Source organism: Hyperolius riggenbachi, chromosome 10 (genome assembly GCF_040937935.1).
Source record: "Hyperolius riggenbachi isolate aHypRig1 chromosome 10, aHypRig1.pri, whole genome shotgun sequence".
Taxonomy (NCBI): domain Eukaryota; kingdom Metazoa; phylum Chordata; class Amphibia; order Anura; family Hyperoliidae; genus Hyperolius; species Hyperolius riggenbachi.
The window spans coordinates 262301514-262327311 of NC_090655.1; the positions used below are offsets into that span (position 1 = coordinate 262301514).

Sequence of the window (25798 nt, forward strand, 5' to 3'; positions counted from 1 at the left end):
TTAGGTGAGCCAATGCTCACATCTATGCAAGGGGCGAGCGGAGGAGGCGCGGGGGGGGGGTCGGAAGAGGACGAGCGGGGGATCGGCGGTTGTGCGGGGATGCAGTGGGATTCGGCGCTGGATCCCCTTGTTAGGTGAGCCGATGCTATTTTTTTATAAGTAGGGGGTGAGCAGAGGAGGCGCACAGAGGGAGGGGTACCCTGGCTAGCTATACTCAAGGCGCCTATACCTAACTAGCTACACTGAATGCGCCTATACCTAACTAACTACACTGAATGCGCCTATACCTAACTAACTACACTGAATGCGCCTATACCTAACTAGCTACACTGAATGCGCCTATACCTAACTAACTACACTGAATGCCCCTATACCTAACTAGCTATACTGAGGGTCCCTATACCTAACCAGCTATACTGAGGGTCCCTATACCAAACTAGCTATACTGAGGGTCCCTATACCTAACTAGCTACACTGAATGCCCCTATACCTAACTAGCTATACTGAGGGTCCCTATACCTAACTAGCTACACTAAATGCCCCTATACCTAACTAGCTATACTGAGGGTCCCTATACCTAACTAGCTACACTGAATGCCTCTATACTTAACTAGCTATACTGAGGGCCCCTATACCAAACTAGCTATACTGAATCCCCTTATACCTAGCTATACTGAATGCCCTTTTACCTAACTAGCTATACTGAATGCCCCTATACCTAACTAGCTATACTGAATGCCCCTATACCTAACTAGCTATACTGAATGCCCTTATATCTAGCTATACTGAATGCCCCTATACCTAGCTATACTGAATGCCCCTATACCTAGCTATACTGAATGCCCCTATACCTAGCTGTACTGAATTCCCTTATACCTAACTAGCTATACTGAGGGCCCCTATACCTAACTAGCTATACTGAGGGCCCCTATACCTAACTAACTTTACAGAAGGCCCCTATACCTTGCTAGCTATACTAAAGGCCCCTATGCTTTGCTAGCTTTATTAAAGGCATCTATACCTAACTAGCTATACTGAAGGCACCTATACCTAACTAGCTATACTGAAGGCACCTATACCTAACTAGCTATACTGAAGGCACCTATGCCTAGCTAGCTATACTGAAGGCACCTATGCCTAGCTAGCTATACTGAAGGCACCTATGCCTAGCTAGCTATACTGAAGGCACCTATGCCTAGCTAGCTATACTGAAGGCACCTATGCCTAGCTAGCTATACTGAAGGCACCTTTACCTAGCTACCTATAGTGTGAGCACCTAGCCTGCCTACCTATACTGTGGGCAACTATTCCATGGATCGCAGGATTCGTTAGATTCGGGATTCGAAAAGTTCGAGATATTCGAGAACCTTTTTAGATTCGGATTCGAAGAAATTGTGGATTCGTCCCATCCCTATCTAAAACGTTTACCTGATGGAAGGAGCTCAAACAAGGCATTTCCAGGGTAAGTGTTGTCCTTGATAATGTTTTTGGCCCTTCTCACGCTGCGAGTATTATACAAAAGTTCCAGTGATGGTAGTTCAGTGCCAATAATGGCTTCTGCTATTTTAACAACTCGCTGCAGGGCTTCTCTAGTAGCCTTCGTGCAGCTGTTGTACCAGGCCGTCATGCAATTGGCCAGAATGCTTTCTATAGTGCATCTGTAGAAATTAACCAGTAGCTTCTGTGGGAGGTTAGCGCTCCTTAGTTTTCTCAGAAAGTAGAAGCGTTGTTGTGCTTTGCCAGTTAGAGCTAAAGCATTGTCAGCCCAGGACAGGTTCTCTGTGATGGTGACTCCCAAAAATTTGAAGCTGGAAACTCTCTCCACAGCCTCTACATTGGTAGGTGAGTGGTCTTTTTGGTGGTCCTAAAGTCCTGAATAATTTCTTTGGTCTTCTTTGTATTTAATAACAGGTTGTTAATGTCGCACCATGCAGTCAGGTTCCTGACTTCTTCTCTGTATGCAGCTTCCTCATTGTCTGATATAAGCCCAATGACAGTCGTATCATCTGCAAACTTATTTGTAATACATTAGCTAGCATCTCTATGAGATCCTCCTGAAGTGGCAATTATCACATCTAATTACATTTATTTATGTTTGCAAAAAAAAGTTTCTTCTCTGAAAGTCCTTTGTTTATAAGCTGCGCTTTTTTTTAACATCTTGTCAACTTTCTGTCCAGATCACACCCCCTGATTCCATTGGACCATTTCTGTATTCCCCAAAAGGAAATGTTGAATCTGTAACTACCATGACACAAATTCATATGTTCTGCAATAGAGGTTTCCCTCTTATGTTTTATATCTCCAATGTTGATGTTTGGTGTATGCCAATACCTGTTGGTCACTGGGGACCAGGGAATAGTGACACCCCATCCCAGACTCATGAACATAGGGATGGTGGGGGATCGACCATGACCTCTCTGGTTATATCCCCTTAAACATCACTGGACACTGGATCTAAAACTCTAATGGGGGGACCCCCTCATGTCCCTATATTGGTTTGAGAACCAGGTGGTTCTCCTTTTATAGCACATGTGAATAAAGTTATAACTTTTAATTTGTATCATAGGGCTTGTCCAATTGGACACGTTTGTTGCTCTGACCTTTGATACTGGGGCAATCCTCTGCAAGTTTTGGTGAATAATATCAATTGTTATGTATAGAGTGCTTGGGGGGCCCAATGTAAAACTTGCACTGGAGCCCAGAGCTCCTTAGCTACCCCACTGTCACTACCCCCACTTTGATCTGCCTTAGAAAGTCTCTAGATGCATATACATAACTCAGGGCCTACATATGAATTGGCCGCCGGGAGACTTGGGAGCAGGATACAGCCGGTATATGGCTTATTCTGCTGCTGCACAAGTTCCCAGTGGTGTTAAATACTATTCCCCCTCTAGGTCGACGTGGATAGTGGGGAATAATGTAATTCGGCTTCCAGCTATTGCTGGAGGCCGAATTACAGTGTTTTAAACTTAACTTCTGCTCGGTCTTCTCATTGGCGCCAAAGTTATAGCCATAATTCCTATAATGGCCTATGGTGGCGCTGACTGCGCCCAAATCTCCTGCACTGTTATTACTGTGCTCGAACTCAGAAGCAATGGTCACTGCTTAGCTGAGCTCCCTGGGGCTTTCAGGCACATACAGTGGTGTGAAAAACTATTTGCCCCCTTCCTGATTTCTTATTCTTTTGCATGTTTGTCACACTTAAATGTTTCTGCTCATCAAAAACCATTAACTTTTAGTTAAAGATAACATAATTGAACACAAAATGCAGTTTTAAATGATGGTTTTTATTATTTAGTGAGAAAAAAAACTCAGAACCTACATGGCCCTGTGTGAAAAAGAAATTGCCCCCTGAGCCTAATAACTGGTTGGGCCACCCTTAACAGCAATAACTGCAATCAAGCGTTTGCGATAACTTGCAACTAGTGTTGGGCGAACATCTAGATGTTCGGGTTCGGGCCGAACAGGCCGAACATGGCCGCGATGTTCGGGTGTTCGACCCGAACTCCGAACATAATGGAAGTCAATGGGGACCCGAACTTTTGTGGTTTGTAAAGCCTCCTTACATGCTACATACCCCAAATTTACAGGGTATGTGCACCTTGGGAGTGGGTACAAGAGGGAAAAAAAATTTAGCAAAAAGAGCTTATAGTTTTTGAGAAAATCGATTTTAAAGTTTCAAAGGGAAAACTGTCTTTTAAATGCGGGAAATGTCTGTTTTCTTTGCACAGGTAACATGCTTTTTGTCGGCATGCAGTCATAAATGTAATACATATAAGAGGTTCCAGGAAAAGGGACCGGTAATGCTAACCCAGCAGCAGCACACGTGATGGAACAGGAGGAGGGTGGCGCAGGAGGAGAAGGCCACGCTTTGAGACACAACAACCCAGGCCTTGCATGAGGACAAGAAGCGTGCGGATAGCATGCTTTGTACCACCATGCAGTCATAAATGTAATAAAGATAAGTGGTTCAATAAACAGGGACCACGCGGCAACGCTAACCCAGCAGCAGCACACGTGATGGAACAGGAGGAGGCGCAGGAGGAGAAGGCCACGCTTTGTGAGACACAACAACCCAGGCCTTGCATGAGGACAAAAAGCGTGCGGATAGCATGCTTTGTACCGCCATGTAGTCATAAATGTAATAAAGATAAGAGGTTCAATAAACAGGGACCACGCGGCAACGCTAACCCAGCAGCAGCAGCACACGTGATGGAACAGGAGGAGGCGCAGGAGGAGAAGGCCACGCTTTGTGAGACACAACAACCCAGGCCTTGCATGAGGACAAAAAGCGTGCGGATAGCATGCTTTGTACCGCCATGTAGTCATAAATGTAATAAAGATAAGAGGTTCCATAAACAGGGACCGGCAACGGTAACCCAGCAGCAGCAGCAGCAGCAGCACACGTGATGGAACAGGAGGAGGCGCAGGAGGAGAAGGCCACGCTTTGTGAGACACAACAACCCAGGCCTTGCATGAGGACAAAAAGCGTGCGGATAGCATGCTTTGTACCGCCATGTAGTCATAAATGTAATAAAGATAAGAGGTTCCATAAACAGGGACCGGCAACGGTAACCCAGCAGCAGCAGCAGCAGCAGCAGCACACGTGATGGAACAGGAGGAGGCGCAGGAGGAGAAGGCCACGCTTTGTGAGACACAACAACCCAGGCCTTGCATGAGGACAAAAAGCGTGCGGATAGCATGCTTTGTACCGCCATGTAGTCATAAATGTAATAAAGATAAGAGGTTCCATAAACAGGGACCGGCAACGGTAACCCAGCAGCAGCAGCAGCAGCACACGTGATGGAACAGGAGGAGGCGCAGGAGGAGAAGGCCACGCTTTGTGAGACACAACAACCCAGGCCTTGCATGAGGACAAAAAGCGTGCGGATATAGCAGCAATGCTTTTTGCCGCCATGCAGTCATAAATGTAATACAGATGAGAGGTTCAATAAACAGGGACCGGAAACGCTAAACCATCCCAGATGTTCATCGGTCATGTTACTTGGTTGGGGTCCAGGAGTGTTGCGTAGTCGTTTCCAATCCAGGATTGATTCATTTTAATTTGAGTCAGACGGTCTGCATTTTCTGTGGAGAGGCGGATACGCCGATCTGTGATGATGCCTCCGGCAGCACTGAAACAGCGTTCCGACATAACGCTGGCTGCCGGGCAAGCCAGCACCTCTATTGCGTACATTGCCAGTTCGTGCCAGGTGTCTAGCTTCATGCCCGGTTTCAGGTCCAGCGGTGCCAGCCACAAATCCGTCTGTTCCTTTATTCCCCTCCAAATTTCCTCCCCTGTGTGCTGCTTATCCCCAAGGCAGATCAGCTTCAGCAACGCTTGCTGACGCATGCCAACAGCTGTGCTGCACTGCTTCCACGATCCTACTGCTGCTGGTGCTGGGTTAGCGTTTCCGGATGAGGTACAGCTTTGAGATGCGTTGGAGGAGAAGGAGTCAGAGAGGTAGGTGCTGCTGTTGTTATCCAGTGGGAGGGACGGCGGTGCAGCTGTTTGCGGCGTGGGCAACACCCGCGCCGTAGCAGGTGAGGAATCGCTGCCAGGCTCCACAAGGTTCACCCAGTGCGCGGTAAGGGAGATGTATCGACCCTGGCCGAACGCACTCGTCCAGGTGTCAGTGGTGAGGTGAACCTTGCAGGCAACGGCATTCTTCAAGCTTCGGGTTATTTAGCTGACCACGTGCTCATGCAACTCAGGCACTGCAGAGCGCGCAAAGTGGTAGCGGCTGGGAACCACGTAACGTGGGATGGCCACTGACATCATGCCCTTGAAGCTGTTTGTCTCCACCACTCGATATGGCAGCATTTCGCAGGCCAGAAGCTTGGCTATGCTGGCTGGCTGTTACTGCCACGGCCCGGGGGTCATTTGCTGGCAATTTCCTCTTGTGCTCAAACATCTCAGAGACAGACAACTCAACCGTAGCGCTGCACACCGAAGGGCTGTTGGTTGTTGTGTTTGATGAACACTGGGAGACCTCAAGAGCACTAGTCCGGAAAGTGACAGTGTCAGCATCGTCTGATGTTTGTGAATGTTGTGAACCACGCAATGGCTGGGCTACTGCTGCTGCTGAGGCGGGTCTGGTGGTGAGTCTGGTGAACCCAAGGGAGGCAGTGTTGCTGGTGGTACGGTGGTACCCTGTCCTGCCGCGTTTGCCCACAGAGTGGGATGTTTGGATAGAATGTGGCGGCTCATGCTGGTGGTGGAGAGGTTGTTAATACTTTTCCCCCTGCTCAGGCGGGTCTTGCACACCTTGCAAATCGCCATGGTAACATCCTCAGTGCAGTCTTCAAAGAAAGCCCAGACTTTAACTGGCTGAGGACTCGGACCTCGTGCGTGATGTGCTGGTGCTGCTTAACCCACTGCTGGACGCTTGAGAGGTCATCCAAGTAATTATCTGGTCCTGTTCTTTTGGATCTGTGAGGGTTGTTGTCCTGGACAACATGGGCAGTATTGAGTGGGTTTTCTTGGGTGCTCCCCTGTGGCCTGTACGTGAACCGTCAGGGGAAACACCTCTTCCCTTGCCCCTCCCTCTTTCACCGGATTTCTTCCTCATTTCACTTATCCTTAAAGTACACGCTGACTGGCAGCAGTACAGTGGCAGTACAGAAATGCTATACAGTGGTGGGTGAGCGGTGTACCACTATTGTCAGCAGTGACACAGAGCACAATGCTATACAGTGGCGGGTGAGCGGTGTACTACTGTTCCCAGCAGACACAGAGTGGAAGTAAACACAATGCTATATAGTGTGGCTGAGCCGTGTACACAGAGTGGCATTAAACACAATGCTATATAGTCTGCTATATAGTCACCCCGAACAGGGTGATGTTCTGCAGAACCCGAACAGTGGCAAACACTGTTCGCCCAACACTACTGGGAGGGAACGCAGATTTTAGTACCTAAACACACGATACAACATGTTTTCCGGGGTCGGACTCTGAGGCACATACAGATGGTCCCGATCATCATCCTCATCATACAACTCTTCTCCTGAGTCTGACCCACCCACCACCTCTGCCACCCCAACATCCCCAGACACAGACCCCTCATCGTCCTCAACATTAACTTGGGATGCTGGCCTGAGCCAGACCTCCTCCTCCACATCAGGCCCCATCATCTCCTCAATGGCAGCCCTCATTAATCGCTCTGGCGACGGACTGATGGACACAACGTTCTCCTCCGGGGAGGGCTGCTGCTGACCACTGGCTGCTGGGGTGGATGTTATAGCTTGCGTGGGGCGTTGGCTGTTGCTGTTGTTGGGAGTGCTGCTCACAGCGGAGGTCTCTGGGGAACTCATGTTGAGCTCATATAGTGGTTGACGGTGAGTGGAGTATTACTGATCCCAGCAATATACACACTGACTGGCAGAGTACGCAATGCTATATAGTGTGGCTGAGCGGTGTACACAGAGTGGCAGTAAACACAATGCTATATAGTCTGGCTGAGCGAGCGGTGTACTACTGTTCCCAGCAGAATCAGAGTGGCAGTAAACAATGGTATATAGTCTGGCTGAGCGGTGTACACAGAGTGTCAGTAAACAATGGTATATAGTCTGGCTGAGCGAGCGGTGTACTACTGTTCCCAGCAGAATCAGAGTGGCAGTAAACAATGGTATATAGTCTGGCTGAGCGGTGTACACAGAGTGTCAGTAAACAATGGTATATAGTCTGGCTGAGCGGTGTACACACAATGCTATATAGTCTGCTATATAGTGTCAGTAAACAATGGTATATAGTCTGGCTGAGCGAGCGGTGTACTACTGTTCCCAGCAGAATCAGAGTGGCAGTAAACAATGGTATATAGTCTGGCTGAGCGGTGTACACAGAGTGTCAGTAAACAATGGTATATAGTCTGGCTGAGCGGTGTACACACAATGCTATATAGTCTGCTATATAGTGTCAGTAAACAATGCTATATAGTGTGGCTGAACGAGCGGTGTACTACTGTTCCCAGCAGACACAGAACAGTACACAGAATGCTATATAGTGTGGCTGAACGAGCGGTGTACTACTGTTCCCAGCAGACACAGAACAGTACACAGAATGCTATATAGTGTGGCTGAACGAGCGGTGTACCACTGTTCCCAGCAGACACAGAACAGTACACAGAATGCTATATAGTGTGGCTGAACGAGCGGTGTACTACTGTTCCCAGCAGACACAGAACAGTACACAGAATGCTATATAGTGTGGCTGAACGAGCGGTGTACTACTGTTCCCAGCAGACACAGAACAGTACACAGAATGCTATATAGTGTGGCTGAACGAGCGGTGTACTACTGTTCCCAGCAGACACAGAACAGTACACAGAATGCTATATAGTGTGGCTGAACGAGCGGTGTACCACTGTTCCCAGCAGACACAGAACAGTACACAGAATGCTATATAGTGTGGCTGAACGAGCGGTGTACTACTGTTCCCAGCAGACACAGAACAGTACACAGAATGCTATATAGTGTGGCTGAACGAGCGGTGTACTACTGTTCCCAGCAGACACAGAACAGTACACAGAATGCTATATAGTGTGGCTGAACGAGCGGTGTACTACTGTTCCCAGCAGACACAGAACAGTACACAGAATGCTATATAGTGTGGCTGAACGAGCGGTGTACCACTGTTCCCAGCAGACACAGAACAGTACACAGAATGCTATATAGTGTGGCTGAACGAGCGGTGTACTACTGTTCCCAGCAGTGACACACAATGACTGGGGGGGACCCTGGCTAGCGTGGCTGGAGCGCGAACTACCCTGCCTGCCTACCCAAAGCTAAACCCACAGACAAATGGCGGAGATATGACGTGGTTCGGGTATTTATTTACCCGAACCACGTGACAGTTCGGCCAATCAGAGCGCGTTCGGGTCCGAACCACGTGACCCGTTCGGCCAATCACAGCGCTAGCCGAACGTTCGGGGAACGTTCGGCCATGCGCTCTTAGTTCGGCCATATGGCCGAACGGTTTGGCCGAGCACCGTCAGGTGTTCGGCCGAACTCGAACATCACCCGAACAGGGTGATGTTCTGCAGAACCCGAACAGTGGCGAACACTGTTCGCCCAACACTACTTGCAACGAGTCTTTTACAGCGCTCTGGAGGAATTTTGGCCCACTCATCTTTGCAGAATTGTTGTAATTCAGCTTTATTTGAGGGTTTTCTAGCATTAACCGCCTTTTTAAGGTCATGCCACAACATCTCAATAGGATTCAGGTGAGGACTTTGACTAGGCCACTCCAAAGTCTTCATTTTGTTTTTCTTCAGCCATTCAGAGGTGGATTTGCTGGGTCATTGTCCTGCTGCAGCACCCAAGATCGCTTCAGCTTGAGTTGACAAACAGATGGCCGGACATTCTCCTTCAGGATTTTTTGGTAGACAGTAGAATTCATGGTTCCATCTATCACAGCAAGCCTTCCAGGTCCTGAAGCAGCAAAACAACCCCAGACCATCACACTACCACCACCATATTTTACTGTTGGTATGATGTTCTTTTGCTGAAATGCTGTGTTACTTCTACGCCAGATGTAACGGGACCCGCACCTTCCAAAAAGTTCAACTTTTGTCTCATCGGTCCACAAGGTATTTTCTAAAAGTCTTGGCAATCATTGAGATGTTTTTTTTAGCAAAATTGAGACGAGCCTTAATGTTCTTTTTGCTTAAAAGTGGTTTGCGCCTTGGATATCTGTCATGCAGGCCGTTTTTGCCCAGTCTCTTTCTTATGGTGGAATCGTGAACACTGACCTTAATTGAGGCAAGTGAGGCCTGCAGTTCTTTAGATGTTGTCCTGGGGTCTTTTGTGGCCTCTCGGATGAGTTTTCTCTGCGCTCTTGGGGTAATTTTGGTCAGTCGGCTACTCCTGGGAAGGTTCATCACTGTTCCATGTTTTTGCCATTTGTGGATAACGGCTCTCACTGTAATTCGCTGGAGTCCCAAAGCTTTAGAAATGGCTTTATAACCTTTACCAGACTGATAGATCTCAATTACAGTACTTTTGTTCTCATTTGTTCCTGAATTTCTTTGGATCTTGGCATGTCTAGCTTTTGAGGTGCTTTTGGTCTACTTCTCTGTGTCAGAAAGCTCCTATTTAAGTGATTTCTTGATTGAAACAGGTGTGGCAGTAATCAGGCCTGGGGGTGACTACAGAAATTGAACTCAGGTGTGATAAACCACAGTTAAGTTATATTTTACCAAGGGAGGCAATCACTTTTTCACACAGGGCCATGTAGATTTGGAGTTTTTTTTCTCACTAAATAATAAAAACCATAATTTAAAACTGCATTTTGTGTTCAATTACGTTATCTTTAACTAATAGTTAACGGTTTTTGATGAGCAGAAACATTTAAGTGTGACAAACATGCAAAAGAATAAGAAATCAGGAAGGGGGCAAATAGTTTTTCACACCACTGTATGGTAATGGTTTTACCACATTCCTTTTTGTTAAAAGCATTTGTTTATTGTTAATTCAGACCACTGTGGGGAAGGGGCTGTGATCTATATGAATTCATATTATTCAAACTCTCAATCGCCTGAAGACCAAGAGGTCAATAAAATATAGTTAACTGGGGGGGGGGGGGGGCCCTTACCAGTTGCACAGTCATCTACCAAGTACATCATTTTTATCATTTCAATGACATCTCAAATCCTGAAACACATATAACACTAGCAATCACATGTGTATGTTTATAACACAAGATTAAATTTCCGGAGGTGTGAAAAAAATAGTTCTGCTTCATGGAGATTATTTGCATGAGTTTGTATGTTCTCTCTGTGTTTGCATGGGTTTCATCTGGGGAATCCAGTTCCCTCCCAGTCCCACATCCCATAAACAGACACAGATAGGTTTGTATTCTCCTCACCCCTTCAAAAAATAAAATAAGCGCTATAAAGACTACACTGGGAACATAAGTGGACATCTCAGGGTAGACAATTTCTCCGGTAATTCTGCCGCTTCCAGAAACTGACACTTGAAGTCCTATAACTATGCTACATCCAAATGGCAGCTACAACCTTTCTACCACCTATCAGGGGACTAATAATAATAATTAATGTTATTAATCATAAGGACATGGGATGCATATCTAGATGAAGATGTTGTTCTGTGAAAAATAATTATACTAATAGTATTAGATGGTTGAGTGCAGGTGATTCCTCAAACTAAGGCTGCAGTAAGTCTATTCACCACAAGATGGCGATCACACAGACAGGAAGTAATGAAACCACAGACAGGAAGTTATTTAACAAAGCAGGAAGAAAAGTTGGAGGAAGTGGAGAGAGCACGTTGCTGGAAAAGGTAATTGTGTGATTGTTGTTATATATTGAGCAGAGGAGAGGTCGGGGTGGACATACTTTGTTACAGAGGAGGTCATAGTACTCCTGTCACTATCCTGATCATCTACCTTCAAGTAATTGCTATACAAGAGACTTTTATATCACTGCTGTGACTTGTTTGCCAGTTTTCTAGTGGCCACCCTACATGTGCCATAGATTATGTCTGTCATCTCACCTCCCTAGTAATAATTCAGTCACATCACAGAGACAAGAGAAGATGTATATGGACTATAGCCATGTCCCTCCAGTGCCGGCATCTCACCTCCCTAGTAATAATTCAGTCACATCACAGAGACAAGAGAAGATGTATATGGAATATAGCCATGTCCCTCCAGTGCTGGCATCTCACCTTCCTAGTAATAATTCAGTCACATCACAGAGACAAGAGAAGATGTATATGGTATATAGCCATGTCCCTCCAGTGCCGGTGCTCCAACACTTTATCCTACACATCGAACTAACCTACATCCCATAGACTTTTCCTATCCCTTCCCCTCCCCCAACCCTAACCCTCCTGGTATACGTTTGATAGTGGATGTAGGCAATTTCGACGTGTAGATTATCACGTCGGAACACCGGCATCTCACCTTCCTAGTAATAATTCAGTCAAATCACAGAGACGAGGGAAGATGTATATGGAATATAGCCATGTCCTTCCAGTGCTGGCTTCTCACCTTCCTAGTAATAATTCAGTCACATCACAGAGACGAGGGAAGATGTATATGGAATATAGCCATGTCCTTCCAGTGCTGGCTTCTCACCTTCCTAGTAATAATTCAGTCACATCACAGAGACAAGAGTAGATGTATATGGAATATAGCCATGTCCCTCCAGTGCCGGCATCTCACCTTCCTAGTAATAATTCAGTCACATCACAGAGACAAGAGAAGATGTATATGGAATATAGCCATGTCCCTCCAGTGCTGGCATCTCACCTTCCTAGTAATAATTCACATCACAGAGACAAGAGAAGATGTATATGGAATATAGCCATGTCCTTCCAGTGCTGGCATCTCACCTTCCTAGTAATAATTCAGTCACATCACAAAGACAAGAGATGATGTATATGGTATATAGCCATGTCCCTCCAGTGCCAGCATCTCACCTTCCTAGTAATAATTCAGTCACATCACAGAGACAAGAGAAGATGTATATGGAATATAGCCATGTCCCTCCAGTGCCGGCATCTCACCTTCCTAGTAATAATTCAGTCACATCACAAAGACAAGAGAAGATGTATATGGAATATAGCCATGTCCCTCCAGTGCCGGCATCTCACCTTCCTAGTAATAATACACATCACAGAGACAAGAGAAGATGTATATGGAATATAGCCATGTCCCTCCAGTGCTGGCATCTCACCTTCCTAGTAATAATTCACATCACAGAGACAAGAGAAGATGTATATGGAATATAGCCATGTCCCTCCAGTGCCGGCATCTCACCTTCCTAATAATAATTCAGTCACATCACAAAGACAAAAGAAGATGTAAATGGAATATAGCCATGTCCCTCCAGTGCTGGCATCTCACCTTCCTAGTAATAATTCAGTCACATCGCAGAGACAAGAGAAGATGTATATGGAATATAGCCATGTCCCTCCAGTGCCAGCATCTCACCTTCCTAGTAATAACTCACATCACAGAGACAAGAGAAGATGTATATGGAATATAGCCATGTCCCTCCGGTGCTGGCATCTCACCTTCCTAGCAATAACTCACATCATAGAGACAAGAGAAGATGTATATGGAATATAGCCATGTCCCTCCAGTGCCGGCATCTCACCTTCCTAGTAATAATTCACATCACAGAGACAAGAGAAGATGTATATGGAATATAGCCATGTCCCTCCAGTGCCGGCATCTCACGTTCCTAGTAATAATTCAGTCACATCACAGAGACAAGAGAAGATGTATATGGAATATAGCCATGTCCCTCCAGTGCCGGCATCTCACCTTCCTAGTAATAATTCAGTCACATCACAGAGACAGGAGGAGATGTATATGGAATATAGCCATGTCCCTCCAGTGCTGGCATCTCACCTTCCTAGTAATAATTCAGTCACATCACAGAGACAGGAGAAGATGTATATGCAATATAGCCATGTCCCTCCAGTGCCGGAATCTCACCTTCCTAGTAATAATTCAGTCACATCACAGAGACAAGAGAAGATGTATATGGAATATAGCCATGTCCCTCCAGTGCCGGCATCTCACCTTCCTAGTAATAATTCAGTCACATCACAGAGACAAGAGAAGATGTATATGGAATATAGCCATGTCCCTCCAGTGCCGGCATCTCACCTTCCTAGTAATAATTCAGTCACATCACAGACAAGAGAAGATGTATATGGAATATAGCCATGTCCCTCCAGTGCTGGCATCTCACCTTCCTAGTAATAATTCAGTCACATCACAGACAAGAGAAGATGTATATGGAATATAGCCATGTCCCCCCAGTGCTGGCATCTCACCTTCCTAGTAATAATTCAGTCACATCACAGAGACAAGAGAAGATGTATATGGAATATAGCCATGTCCCTCAGGTGCCGGCATCTCACCTTCCTAGTAATAATTCAGCTACATCACAGAGACAAGAGAAGAGGTATATGGAATATAGCCATATCCCTCCAGTGCTGGCATCTCACATTCCTAGTAATTATTCACATCACAGAGACAAGAGAAGATGTATATGGAATATAGCCATGTCCCTCCAGTGCTGGCATCTCACCTTCCTAGTAATGACTCAGTCACATCACTGAGACAAGAGGAGATGTATATGGAATATAGCCATGTCCCTCCAGTGCAGACATCTCACCTTCCTAGTAATAATTCAGTCACATCACAGAGACAAGAGAAGAGGTATATGGAATATAGCCATGTCCCTCCAGTGCCGGCATCTCACCTTCCTAGTAATAATTCAGTCACATCACAGAGACAAGAGATGATGTATATGGAATATAGCCATGTCCCTCCAGTGCCGACATCTCACCTTCCTAGTAATAATTCAGTCACATCACAGAGACAAGAGAAGATGTATATGGAATATAGCCATGTCCCTCCAGTGCTGGCATCTCACCTTCCTAGTAATAACTCACATCACAGAGACAAGAGAAGATGTATGTGGAATATAGCCATGTCCCCCCAGTGCCGGCATCTCACCTTCCTAGTAATAATTCACATTACAGAGACAAGAGAAGATGTATGTGGAATATAGCCATGTCCCTCCAGTGCCGGCATCTCACCTTCCTAGTAATAATTCAGTCACATCACAGAGACAAGAGAAGATGTATATGGAATATAGCCATGTCCCTCCAGTGCTGGCATCTCACCTTCCTAGTAATAATTCAGTCACATCACAGAGACAAGAGAAGATGTATATGGAATATAGCCATGTCCCTCCAGTGCTGGCATCTCACCTTCCTAGTAATAATTCAGTCACATCACAGAGACAAGAGAAGATGTATATGGAATATAGCCATGTCCCTCCAGTGCTGGCATCTTACCTTCCTAGTAATAATTCAGTCACATCACAGAGACAAGAGAAGATGTATATGGAATATAGCCATGTCCCTCCAGTGCTGGCATCTCACCTTCCTAGTAATAATTCAGTCACATCACAGAGACAAGAGAAGATGTATATGAAATATAGCCATGTCCCTCCAGTGCCGGCATCTCACCTTCCTAGTAATAATTCAGTCACATCACAGAGGTAAGAGAAGATGTATATGGAATATAGCCATGTCCCTCCAGTGCTGGCATCTCACCTTCCTAGTAATAATTCAGTCACATCACAGAGACAAGAGAAGATGTATATGGAATATAGCCATGTCCCCCCAGTGCTGGCATCTCACCTTCCTAGTAATAATTCAGTCACATCACAGAGACAAGAGAAGATGTATATGGAATATAGCCATGTCCCTCCAGTGCTGGCATCTCACCTTCCTAGTAATAATTCAGTCACATCACAGAGGTAAGAGAAGATGTATATGGAATATAGCCATGTCCCTCCAGTGCCGGCATCTCACCTTCCTAGTAATAATTCAGTCACATCACAGAGGTAAGAGAAGATGTATATGGAATATAGCCATGTCCCTCCAGTGCTGGCATCTCACATTCCTAGTAATAATTCAGTCACATCACAGAGACAAGAAGATGTATATGGAATATAGCCATGTCCCTCCAGTGCTGGCATCTCACCTTCCTAGTAATAATTCACATCACAGAGACAAGAGAAGATGTATATGGAATATAGCCATGTCCCTCCAGTGCTGGCATCTCACCTTCCTAGTAATCATTATAATCCAGAAGTAATAAGATCCAGAAGTCTGTGGATCTTATGCGTCTCATTGCTGTCATACACGACCTGTGGGATGCGTAACACCACTCACTACCACACTGCGCACTTCCTCTTTTCGACAAAAGGAGGACGTGCGGTAGTGAGTTGTGCAACGCGTCCCATAGATCGCATATGACACCAATGAGATGGAAAATCATACAGGAAAATCATGACGATTCACAAGGTTGCCCAAACTTTTGCACCCCACTGTAGGTGCCCGCAGTATAGATATCCAGGTGGGGGAGTGGGTAACAGCAGCGAGGGTTAACAAATACTGAATTGCCGGGGGGTCCTGCATGTGTGTATTTACTTCTTTCTTCTTCCTGTTCTTGCATTCCATCTTGTGTCATGCACAGTCAAACCGCTATATAGCCCGGCAACCCTACTGCCGTATAACCATGTCCATTGTATCTCTGATGGGAAGAAGCCAATGTGGAGTCAGGAGCCACTGGTGTTGGGTAGTCCCACAGTGGGAGAGGGTGGAGTCTGCAGAAACATGATGGATGGTGGGTCACAGCTAGGGGTGGAGCCAGGTAACAGGGGGCGTGGCTGGTAGGGCAGGCAGAGGAGATGGAGGCTGCAGCTGGAGAGTGGTTGGGTGGCTTCTGCTGCTCTGGTCCTGGTATAGGCACTGCCACAGCTGGGAGGTTTGTTGCTATGGCTCTTGGAGGGTTTGGGGTTAGTAGGTGATGGACAGGTGGGCTCAGGTATGGTCAGGATATGGAGCTGCAGTCCCATCTGTCTAGTTCATCAGGTGCCAGGGGCATAAGTAATGATAATTTATAGCTAATCAGCTGCAGGCCTCTGCTCCTATCTTCCTCTGTCTCCAGCTGTTCTCTCCTCACATCCTCATCCATCTAACGCTGCCGGCACTGCTGTAACCTCCCAGGAATGTGTGCATGGAGAGGAGGAGAGAAGCAGCAGATGATGAGCAAGGCACACTGGGAGAGAGGACGGTGGTACTGAATGTGCAGGATACCACAGCTTATGGGATATTATAGTCCCCTAGCAAATTACGGTATGTTCTTTTCTGTGCTCTGTTTATTACTGCTAATATCTTACTGCTATAATTTATTCTTTTCAGAACTGAGAACTGAGCTCAAACAACAAGAGACATATATATGGAGTGATCAACAGTCTATTGAGGAGGACAAAAGGATGAGGACAATGAAAGCTGAAGAAGAGACATGTGAGGAGTGATCAGCAGTCTATGGAGGAGGGTGACATGATGGGGACAATTAAACAGGAAAAATCAGTCATTTGTGAGGAGTGATCAGCAGCCTATGGAAGAGGGTACATTATGAAAGTGATTAAAGAGGAAGAAGAAGAGATATATGTGAGGATTGATCAGAAGTCTATAGAGGAGGGTGACATGATGAGGGTGATTAAAAAGGAAGAAGAGACATTTGTGAGGAATAATCAGTTTATGGAGGAAGGTGATATGATGAGGACAAATAAAGAGAAAGAAGAGATGTATGTAAGGCGTGATCACCAGCCTGTGGAGGAGAATGACATGATGGGGACAATTGAAGAGAAATATGTGAGGAGTGATCAGCAGTCTATGGAGGAGGGTGACATGATGGGGACAATTAAAGAAGAAGAAGAAGAGACATATGTGAGGAGTGATCAGCAGTCTATGGGGGAGGGTGACATGATGAGGACAATTAAAGAGGAAGAAGAAGAGACATATGTGAGGAGTGATCAGCAGTCTTCAGAGAAGTGTGACATGAGGAGGACAAATAAAGAGGAAGAAGAAGAGACATATGTGAGGAGTGATCAACAATCTGTGGAGGAGGATGACATGATGAGGACAAATAAAGAGGAAGAAGAAGAGACATGTGTGAGGAGTGATCAACAATCTGTGGAGGAGGGTGACATGATGAGGACAAATAAAGAGGAAGAAGAAGAGACATATGTGAGGAGTGATCAGCAGTCTATGGAGGAGGTTGACATGATGGGGACGATTAAAGAGGAAGAAACATATGAGAGGGGTGATCAGCGGTTTATTAAGGAGGGTGACATAATGAGGACATTTAAAAAGGAAGAAGAGACATATGTGAGGATTGATCAGAAGTCTATGGAGGATGGGGGCATGATGGAGACAAATAAAGAGGAGGACCCACTTTTAGATGACAGAACAGGTGAGTAATCAAAATTACATGTTGACTATGTCATTAGTTGATATGATTGTGTCACTGCTCACACACTGGCCACATTAGGGGTTATCCTATGTAGGGATGATCAATGAGGTACAAAGTATTTTTTAGCGCATTTAAATTTCATGTAAATTATAAGCAGCTTGACATTGGACCAATCAGAATAACCTGTCATTCTTAATTGGTCCAAGTATAAGATGCATAACATTTACATGAAATTTGAATGCAAGGAGAGATTATTTGCACCTGATTAATCATCTCTAATCATACATACTGCTATTAGATCTCTCTCATATAAATCTATCATCCTTGATTGTATTTGGTGACAGCTTACTAACAACAGTGCAGACACCCTGATGGTTGGAGTATGTTCTGTTCTGTGGAGAGGGGATGGGTGAGTGAGAAGCATCCAGCTACATGTCACAGCAGAAGTACAATGCTGATCAGATGAGGACCTCTGGGAAAGAGCTTCCTCCTCTAAACCTGCAGTGCATCCGGAAAGTATTCACAGAGCAGCACTTCTTCCACATTTTATGTTACAGCCTTATTCCAAAATGGGTTAAATGTATTTTTTTCTTCAGAATTCTACACACAACACCCCATAGTGACAACATGAAAAAAGTTTACTTGAGGTTTCAGCAAATTTATTAAAGGGAAGGTTCAGGGACTATCCCAAAAAAATAAAAATCCCCATCCACTTACCTGGGGCTTCCTCCAGCCCGTGGCAGGCAGGAGGTGCCCTCGGCGCCGCTCCACAGGCTCCCGGTGGTCACCGGTGGCGCGCCCGACCTGGCCAGGCTGGCGTCCAGGTCAGGCTGCTTGTGCGCTCCAAAATGCGCCTCGCGGCGGCGCGCTGACGTCATCGGACGTCCTCTGGGCTGTACTGCGCAGGCTTAGTAGTCTTTGTAAGCACTCTGGCTCCCGAAGACCGGCAGCTCTGAACTGCACGAGTATGCGAGAGAGGGCGCTCGTGCGTGCGCAGTACGGAGTGGCCCGGCTTCGGAAGCCTAAGTGCTTCCAAAGACCGCCAAGGTCTCTCCAACCCGGAAGAGATTTGCAAAGAGAAGCAGGCACACTATTAATTGCTGGGTGTTTGATGCTGTGATGAAGGCAACATCACGTTCAATCATAAGTAACCAAGGCATCAGCACACCAGCCATAGTTTTCAATGCAACGCACACTTTATTGTGCACAATAAAGTGTGCGTTGCATTGAAAACTATGGTTGGTGTGCTGATGACCTTGGTTACTGAACCCTGAAGAGAGAAGTCCACGACCAATTGGTCATGGACCACCAATGGGGGGAGCCTGCGGGGGAACGTGGAGACTGGCAGAAGAAAGGGAAGGCTCTATAGGACCCAGAGCCATCCCTCTCCTTAGGTGAGTATTTTTTTTTTAATTCGCATCAGACTCCCTTTAAAAGCAAGAAGTAACAATAGTGCTCAAACAACAAATAGCAGCACAGAGCACCCACATCCCTGTCCCCGTCTGTTTTAGGCTGCTCCCCATCTAAATGTGCAGCTCCATCTTCTGAAAGTAAAGCTCGGTGGAAGGGTTGCCCCTGCACACTGGGAGATGTAGTTCATTAAAGAGAATCTGTATTGTTAAAATCGCACAAAAATAAACATACCAGTGCGTTAGGGGACATCTCCTATTCCCCTCTGTCACAATTTCGCCACTCCCCGCCGCATTAAAAGTGGTTAAAAACAGCTTTAAAAAGTTTGTTTATAAACAAACAAAATGGCCACCAAAACAGGAAGTAGGTTGATGTACAGTATGTCCACACATAGAAAATACATCCATACACAAGCAGGCTGTATACAGCCTTCCTTTTGAATCTCAAGAGATCATTTGTGTGTTTCTTTCCCCCCTGAGGGGGGAGTGCATAGCAGAACCACAACACTGAAGAACTTGGCAGCCTTCCAGACACAGGCTGACAAGTCTGACAAGGGAAAGATACATTGATTTTTTACAGAGACTGTGATAGTACAAAGTGCTGCAGTAAGCCAGAACACATTAGAATAGCTTTTGGAACTTGTAGGATGATAAAAAACAGAATGCAATTTTTGTTACGGAGTCTCTTTAATGTGATCACAGGAGATGTAGTCACATTAATATACTACATCTCCCAGCATGCATTGTGGTGGCCAGGGTGACACTTCCGCGGCTGTAGCTATAAGCTGCAAAGAATAGACTGTGGGGGGAGATTTATCAACACATTACAGACAGTTTTTTCTTCTTAGTCTGTTCTAACCAGCAGGGAGAACAGTTCTGCATGATAATAAGAACCTTCTTAAATCCTAGGTAATAGTGGCAATTTAGCATGAATTTCTAGAGCTACACTAGTTAAGAAAAGTGTAAATCCATCCCTAAACTGGTGCAGATTAAGACGTGCTTAATAGCAGTTCTACAGGCGTGGAACTGTAGGATAGATATGATTGCAGAGTGCAGGCTAGACATGATTTGTGATGTGCTCCTCCCCCCTGCTGAATTCCTCCTCCGAGCCTGCTGCTATCAATACAGCAGGTGTGTTGGTTACCTCAGCAAGAGCAATTCCCCTCACACACTGCACTGTCTGAGAGACCTTCCTAGCTCCTCCTATTATACAACAGTTTTAGAAGGAATCTGCACTACCTGTATCTAGTGATTTCTTAAGATGCCTGAGACAGTTCTGCATGGATTTCTAAAAACTTACCAATATTTGGTCTCAGACACTCTTGATAAATGTCCCCCACTGAGTCCAGGCTCATAAAGAATTTTCAGATGTAAGGGTGCATACACACACAATCTTGATTGGTTCATTGTACCCCTTCCATGTTACATAGTTACATAGTTATTTTGGTTGAAAAAAGACATACGTCCATCGAGTTCAACCAGTACAAAGTACAACTCCAGCCTGCTCCCTCACATATCCCTGTTGATCCAGAGGAAGGCGAAAAAACCCTTACAAGGCATGGTCCAATTAGCCCCAAAAGGGAAAAATTCCTTCCTGACTCCAGATGGCAATCAGATGTCATATGAGAGCCAACAGATTTTGAATATTTCCAACAGGTTGTGTAGGTAAGCTCTCATACTAAATCGATGTGGTCAAATTGGTCATTTGAGTGTGTGTATGCACCCTAAGAGCAATTGCTTCTGTTAGAACCTTCATTTGTTAGTGATGAGCTACTGCTGAGTGAAGGTGTTTGACGGATCTTCCTGTGCAAAAACGTGTAGGCTTGAGAAGAAACATTATGTGCCAAAATGAACTCGTCTTTCCAGCTTTGGATTATTTCTTGCTTACATACATCCTTGATCTAGCAAACAATTGATATTTCCATCAGGGAGAAACAGTTTGTCTCACCAAGTCTATAACCACAGCACAAATGTATGGGCAGCATTTAAAGGAAACCTTAACTGAGATGGAGATGTATGTTTCCTTTTAAACAATACCAGTTGCTAGGCAGTCCTGCTGATCTCTTTGGCTGCAGTAGTGGCTGAATCCAGTCTAACTTCAGTCAGACACCCGATCTGCATGCTTGTTCAGGGGCTGTGGTTAAAAGTATTAGAGACACGGGATCAGCAGGAGAGTCAGGCAACTGGGATTATTTTAAAAGGAAAAATCCACATCTTGCTCAGTTTAGGTTCCCTTTAAATCTGAACTTGCACATAAGGGTGCATACACACATCCAATTATGTTTGGCCAATGTACAACCTCCATGAAGCATGAAACTATGAGATAATTTCATGGTACATGGGAGATGTAAAATTGGGAGATAATTGGTCAATCCAAATTGGATGTGTGTACCCACCCTAAGCAGCTAAGCTATCTATGCTTCTTTACAGCAGCTCAGCAGCAAAATAAACAGTGTAATTCAATAAAAAAAATCAGAATTGTATAAGAGTGCAACAAGGCTTTTTTAGCAGGGAGAACAAATATACTTAATACGCACACCTACTCAGGACTTACCAAGCTGAATCAAAGTTAACTGAAGCAGATTTATCACAACCAAACGAAAAAAAAAACAGCACAAACATCTATTATTTAATGTCTCCAATAGTTTTCCCTCCATTCTGCATGCACTTGTGTTCATAAATCTGCCCCATTGTTCTGTACCTGTCTGTTATTAAAAGCCTGTCTTTAATTATTTTTGTCATATGCAGCAAACACATACCTGTGTGTGTTAGATGGCTGTGGGTGCAGCTAAACAATATGTGGGCAGATCTTGTCCTATGTGGCCTGAGCTTCTCTGCCTGCCATGTGCTTCTCTGCCTCCATGCCTGTGCGTGTTAGATGGCTATGGATGCAGCTACACTGTCTGTCAGCAGATCTTGCCCCATGTGCCTCTCTGCCTGCCATTGTGCTTCTGTGCTCCTTCCTCCAGCTTAGAGAACATGCCAGAATATTCTCTAGCTCTTGTCCAATCAAATATCCCCAGTCACTAACAGACCACGCTTTCCTCCTACACCTTCCCTTCTAACAGAGCATGGCCCAGTGATTTCTGGCCATCCATGAAAAACACATCTTCAGTCTCACACTGGCATGTTCCCAGTTATATGTACTTTTATGGGGGGAGGGGAGGTTTCAGCTTGAGAGCAGGAAGTAGTCTGCTAAGCAGCAGCAAACAAGTCAGCAAGTATTCTGGTCCCAGCATTTCTCACAGATTTTGGAAAGCAAAAAACACAGAATTGTCTTATGCTTGCTTATCTGCCCGCAACCCATTTAGAATCAATTCGGGTACCCGGACCGGACCAGCATTTCAGGTAACTCCCAGGTACTCGACCTGATGCAGGCCTCTAGATAACTGTACATTACAACAGACATATGAGTGACACGAGGATACAGGGGTAATAAGAATGTGTAAGTGACACCACACTGCTCTACAAACATAACACAGATCTCTTGCTATAAGTACATATAGGTCTGTTGTCACAGGAGTAACACATTGCTTCCACTGTCTCATCAAGCTCCACAACTTACTGCGTTCCCATGTATGGCCAATGCTTTAGCTGCAGGGATAGTCAATGAGATGCAAATAACTCTGACTTGTATGTAAATGTAATGCAAATTGTATCCAGTTAATCACAATTGTCAGGAAATGCATTTAACTGGCTGAATTCCAAGTTTTATAACATTTGCATGCAAGCCAAAGGTATAGTCATGTGATTGGCCGCCTGTAATGAGCCCAACCTTCTGCAGTTCTCTGTCAGGCTGATAACTAGTGATGCTCAGTAAAATGCCATTAACTCTGAGCTGGTGCAAATTGTATGCTAATTATTTGCAAAGTCATGCAGCTGCAACATTTCTTCTATTTCCAATCTGCATAAACTTTACATCAACTTGGAATTATCAGCAGCTCACTGACCATCCCTAATGATAATTCTTCCTTCCCTCAGAATTCTCTAACAGGAAGTGATGATATTTATCTATTTGCAGGGCGGAGTCCCGGCATCAGGAACCTCTCAGAGACTCGTCTCTCTGTATCCACAGACTGTACAGCGGATGATGATGTCACTGGACAACAGCCTCCTGCAGATATCCTGGTTACCCCAAATATTCCCCCTCACCTTTCTAATCCTGAGGGACCTCGTGCCCAGCACAGCTCTGCCCCTGCTGGATGGTCTCATTCCTGTTCTACATGTGGGAAATGTTTTTGTTGGAAATCACATCTTGTCATACATGAGAGATCTCACACTGGTGAGAAGCCCCATGCATGCGCTGAGTGTGGGAAATGTTTTATACGGAAATCACAGCTTGTCATACACAAGATATCTCACACTGGTGAGAAGCCCTATTCATGTGCTAAATGTGAGAAATGTTTTGGGCTTAAATCACATCTTGTCAGACATAAGAAAGCTCACATGGTCAGAAAGCCGTATTCATGTGCTGAGTGTGGGAAATGTTTTGTACAGAAATCATATCTTGCCATTCATGAGAGAACTCACACCGGTGTGAAGCCTTATTCATGTGCTGAGTGTGGGAAATGTTTTCAATTCAAATCAGAACTAGCCATACATGAGAGAGTTCACACTGGTGAGAAGCCCTATTTATGTACTGAGTGTGGGAAATGTTTCAGAATTAAAGCAGGCCTTGTCACACATAAGAGAGCTCACACTGGGGAGAAGCCCTATTCATGTTCTGAGTGTGGGAAATGGTTCAGGTATAAAGCAAGCCTTTTCACACATAAGAGAGCTCACACTGGGGAGAAGCCCTATTCATGTGCTGAGTGTGGGAAATGTTTCCAAAGAAAAGCAGACCTTGTCAAACATGAGACAGCTCACACTGGTGAGAAGCCGTATTCATGTGCTGAGTGTGGGAAATGTTTTTTAGATAAATCAAATCTTGTCAATCATGAGAGATCTCACACTGGTGAGAAGCCCTATTCATGTACTGAGTGTGGGAAATGTTTTATACGGAAATCACAGCTTGTCATACATGAGAGATCTCACACTGGTGAGAAGCCCTTTTCATGTGCTGAGTGTGGGAAAGGTTTTGGGCGTAAATCACTGCTTGTCATGCATGAGAGATCTCACACTGGTGAGAAATCCTATTCGTGTGCTGAGTGTGGGAAATGTTTTGTACGTAAATCAGAGCTCGTCATACATGAGAGATCTCACACTGGTGAGAAGCCCTTTTCATGTGCTGAGTGTGGGAAAGGTTTTGGGCGTAAATCACTGCTTGTCATGCATGAGAGATCTCACACTGGTGAAAAGTCCTATCTGTGTGCTGAGTGTGGGAAATGTTTTGTAAGTAAATCAGAGCTCGTCCTACATGAGAGATCTCACACTGGTGAGAAGCCATATTCATGTGCTGAGTGTGGGAAACGTTTTATAAAGAAATCATATCTTGTCAGTCATGAGAAATCTCATACTGGTGAGAAGCCCTTTTCATGTGCTGAGTGTGGGAAAGGTTTTGGGCATAAATCGCTGCTTGTCATGCATGAGAGATCTCACACTGGTGAGAAGCCCTTTTCATGTGCTGAGTGTGGGAAAGGTTTTGCAGGGAAATCACATCTTGTCAGACATGCGAGAGTTCACACTGGTGAGAAGCCCTATTCATGTGCTGAGTGTGGGAAATGTTTTGCACAGAGACCACATCTTGTCAGACATGAGAGAACTCACACCGGTGGTCAGTAAGGGTCAGTGAAACATAGCTCCGCCTTCAGTGAACCTGAACTGGCCACAACACACTGCTCTCCATCTCCCCAGCATAGCCGGAAGTAGGGAGGATGGAGAGTGGAGTCCAGCAGCCAATAACAGGCGTGTTTAGTTCTGCTTATCCGTCTCTCATCACTGGTGAGAAGCTCTATTACTGTGGAGTAGTTCACCAGCCTCAGGTTATTACCATGCAGATACAGGGGAGTCCTACTGGGATGAGGGGTCCATCACACCTCTCAATTTAAAGTCCACAGTCATACGAATTTCCCATCCAGGACTCGACCCACAGACTGTTGTGATGTACATCACAACAGTCTGTGGGTCGAGTCCTGGATGGGAAATTCGTATGACTGTAAGCTCTATTACTGCACTGAGGGTGGGGAATGTTTTGCCATAAATATTAAGGTGCCCATACACTCATGATTTTCTTATTTGATTTCTTGCAGATTTGATTTATCTGCTGGGAATTGATTCTCCAAAATGTCAGATAAATCAAATTTTGATCCATTTTGAACAATTAGTTTAAAGCATCAATTGGACAGCATGGAAAGTGTAAAACAATCGGGGGCGGGGCAACAGCATTGGCAGATTAAGGCCTTTAGCTTTGCACTGCATCGAATAGTGCAACTCTGCAGTTCGATCGATTTTCAATACACTCCCTGCTGGAATCTATTGGGGATTGATGTGCAGTGTATGGTAGGAATGGATTCCTTCTGAATTGAAACAATCATTTTGGAACATTGCGTGGAAATGTATAAGTGTATGGCCATTTCCAATGTTGTTTTTATATCTTGCTAGATGCACATGGCAGCATATTTACACAGAATCCTGA

At 45.2% G+C, this 25798-nt stretch overlaps 1 protein-coding gene across 1 annotated transcript; it reads left to right on the forward strand.

The window, feature by feature from the left end:
• Positions 1 to 11231: 11231 nt before the first annotated feature.
• On the forward strand, positions 11232 to 25212 carry LOC137535373 (zinc finger protein 665-like). Its single transcript, XM_068257204.1, has 3 exons — positions 11232 to 11298; positions 16759 to 17815; positions 23246 to 25212. The coding sequence occupies exons 2-3, from the start codon at positions 16975 to 16977 to the stop codon at positions 24943 to 24945; spliced, it is 2541 nt and encodes an 846-aa protein (XP_068113305.1). The 5' UTR covers positions 11232 to 11298; positions 16759 to 16974; the 3' UTR covers positions 24946 to 25212.
• Positions 25213 to 25798: the final 586 nt, after the last annotated feature.

Coding starts and splice junctions, on each gene's coding strand:
- LOC137535373 (XM_068257204.1), top strand. CDS start 16,975: ATGAAAGTGATTAAAGAGGAAGAAGAAGAGATATATGTGAGGATTGAT. Junction 17,816..23,245: donor ACTTTTAGATGACAGAACAG/GTGAGTAATCAA, acceptor ATCTATTTGCAG/GGCGGAGTCCCGGCATCAGG.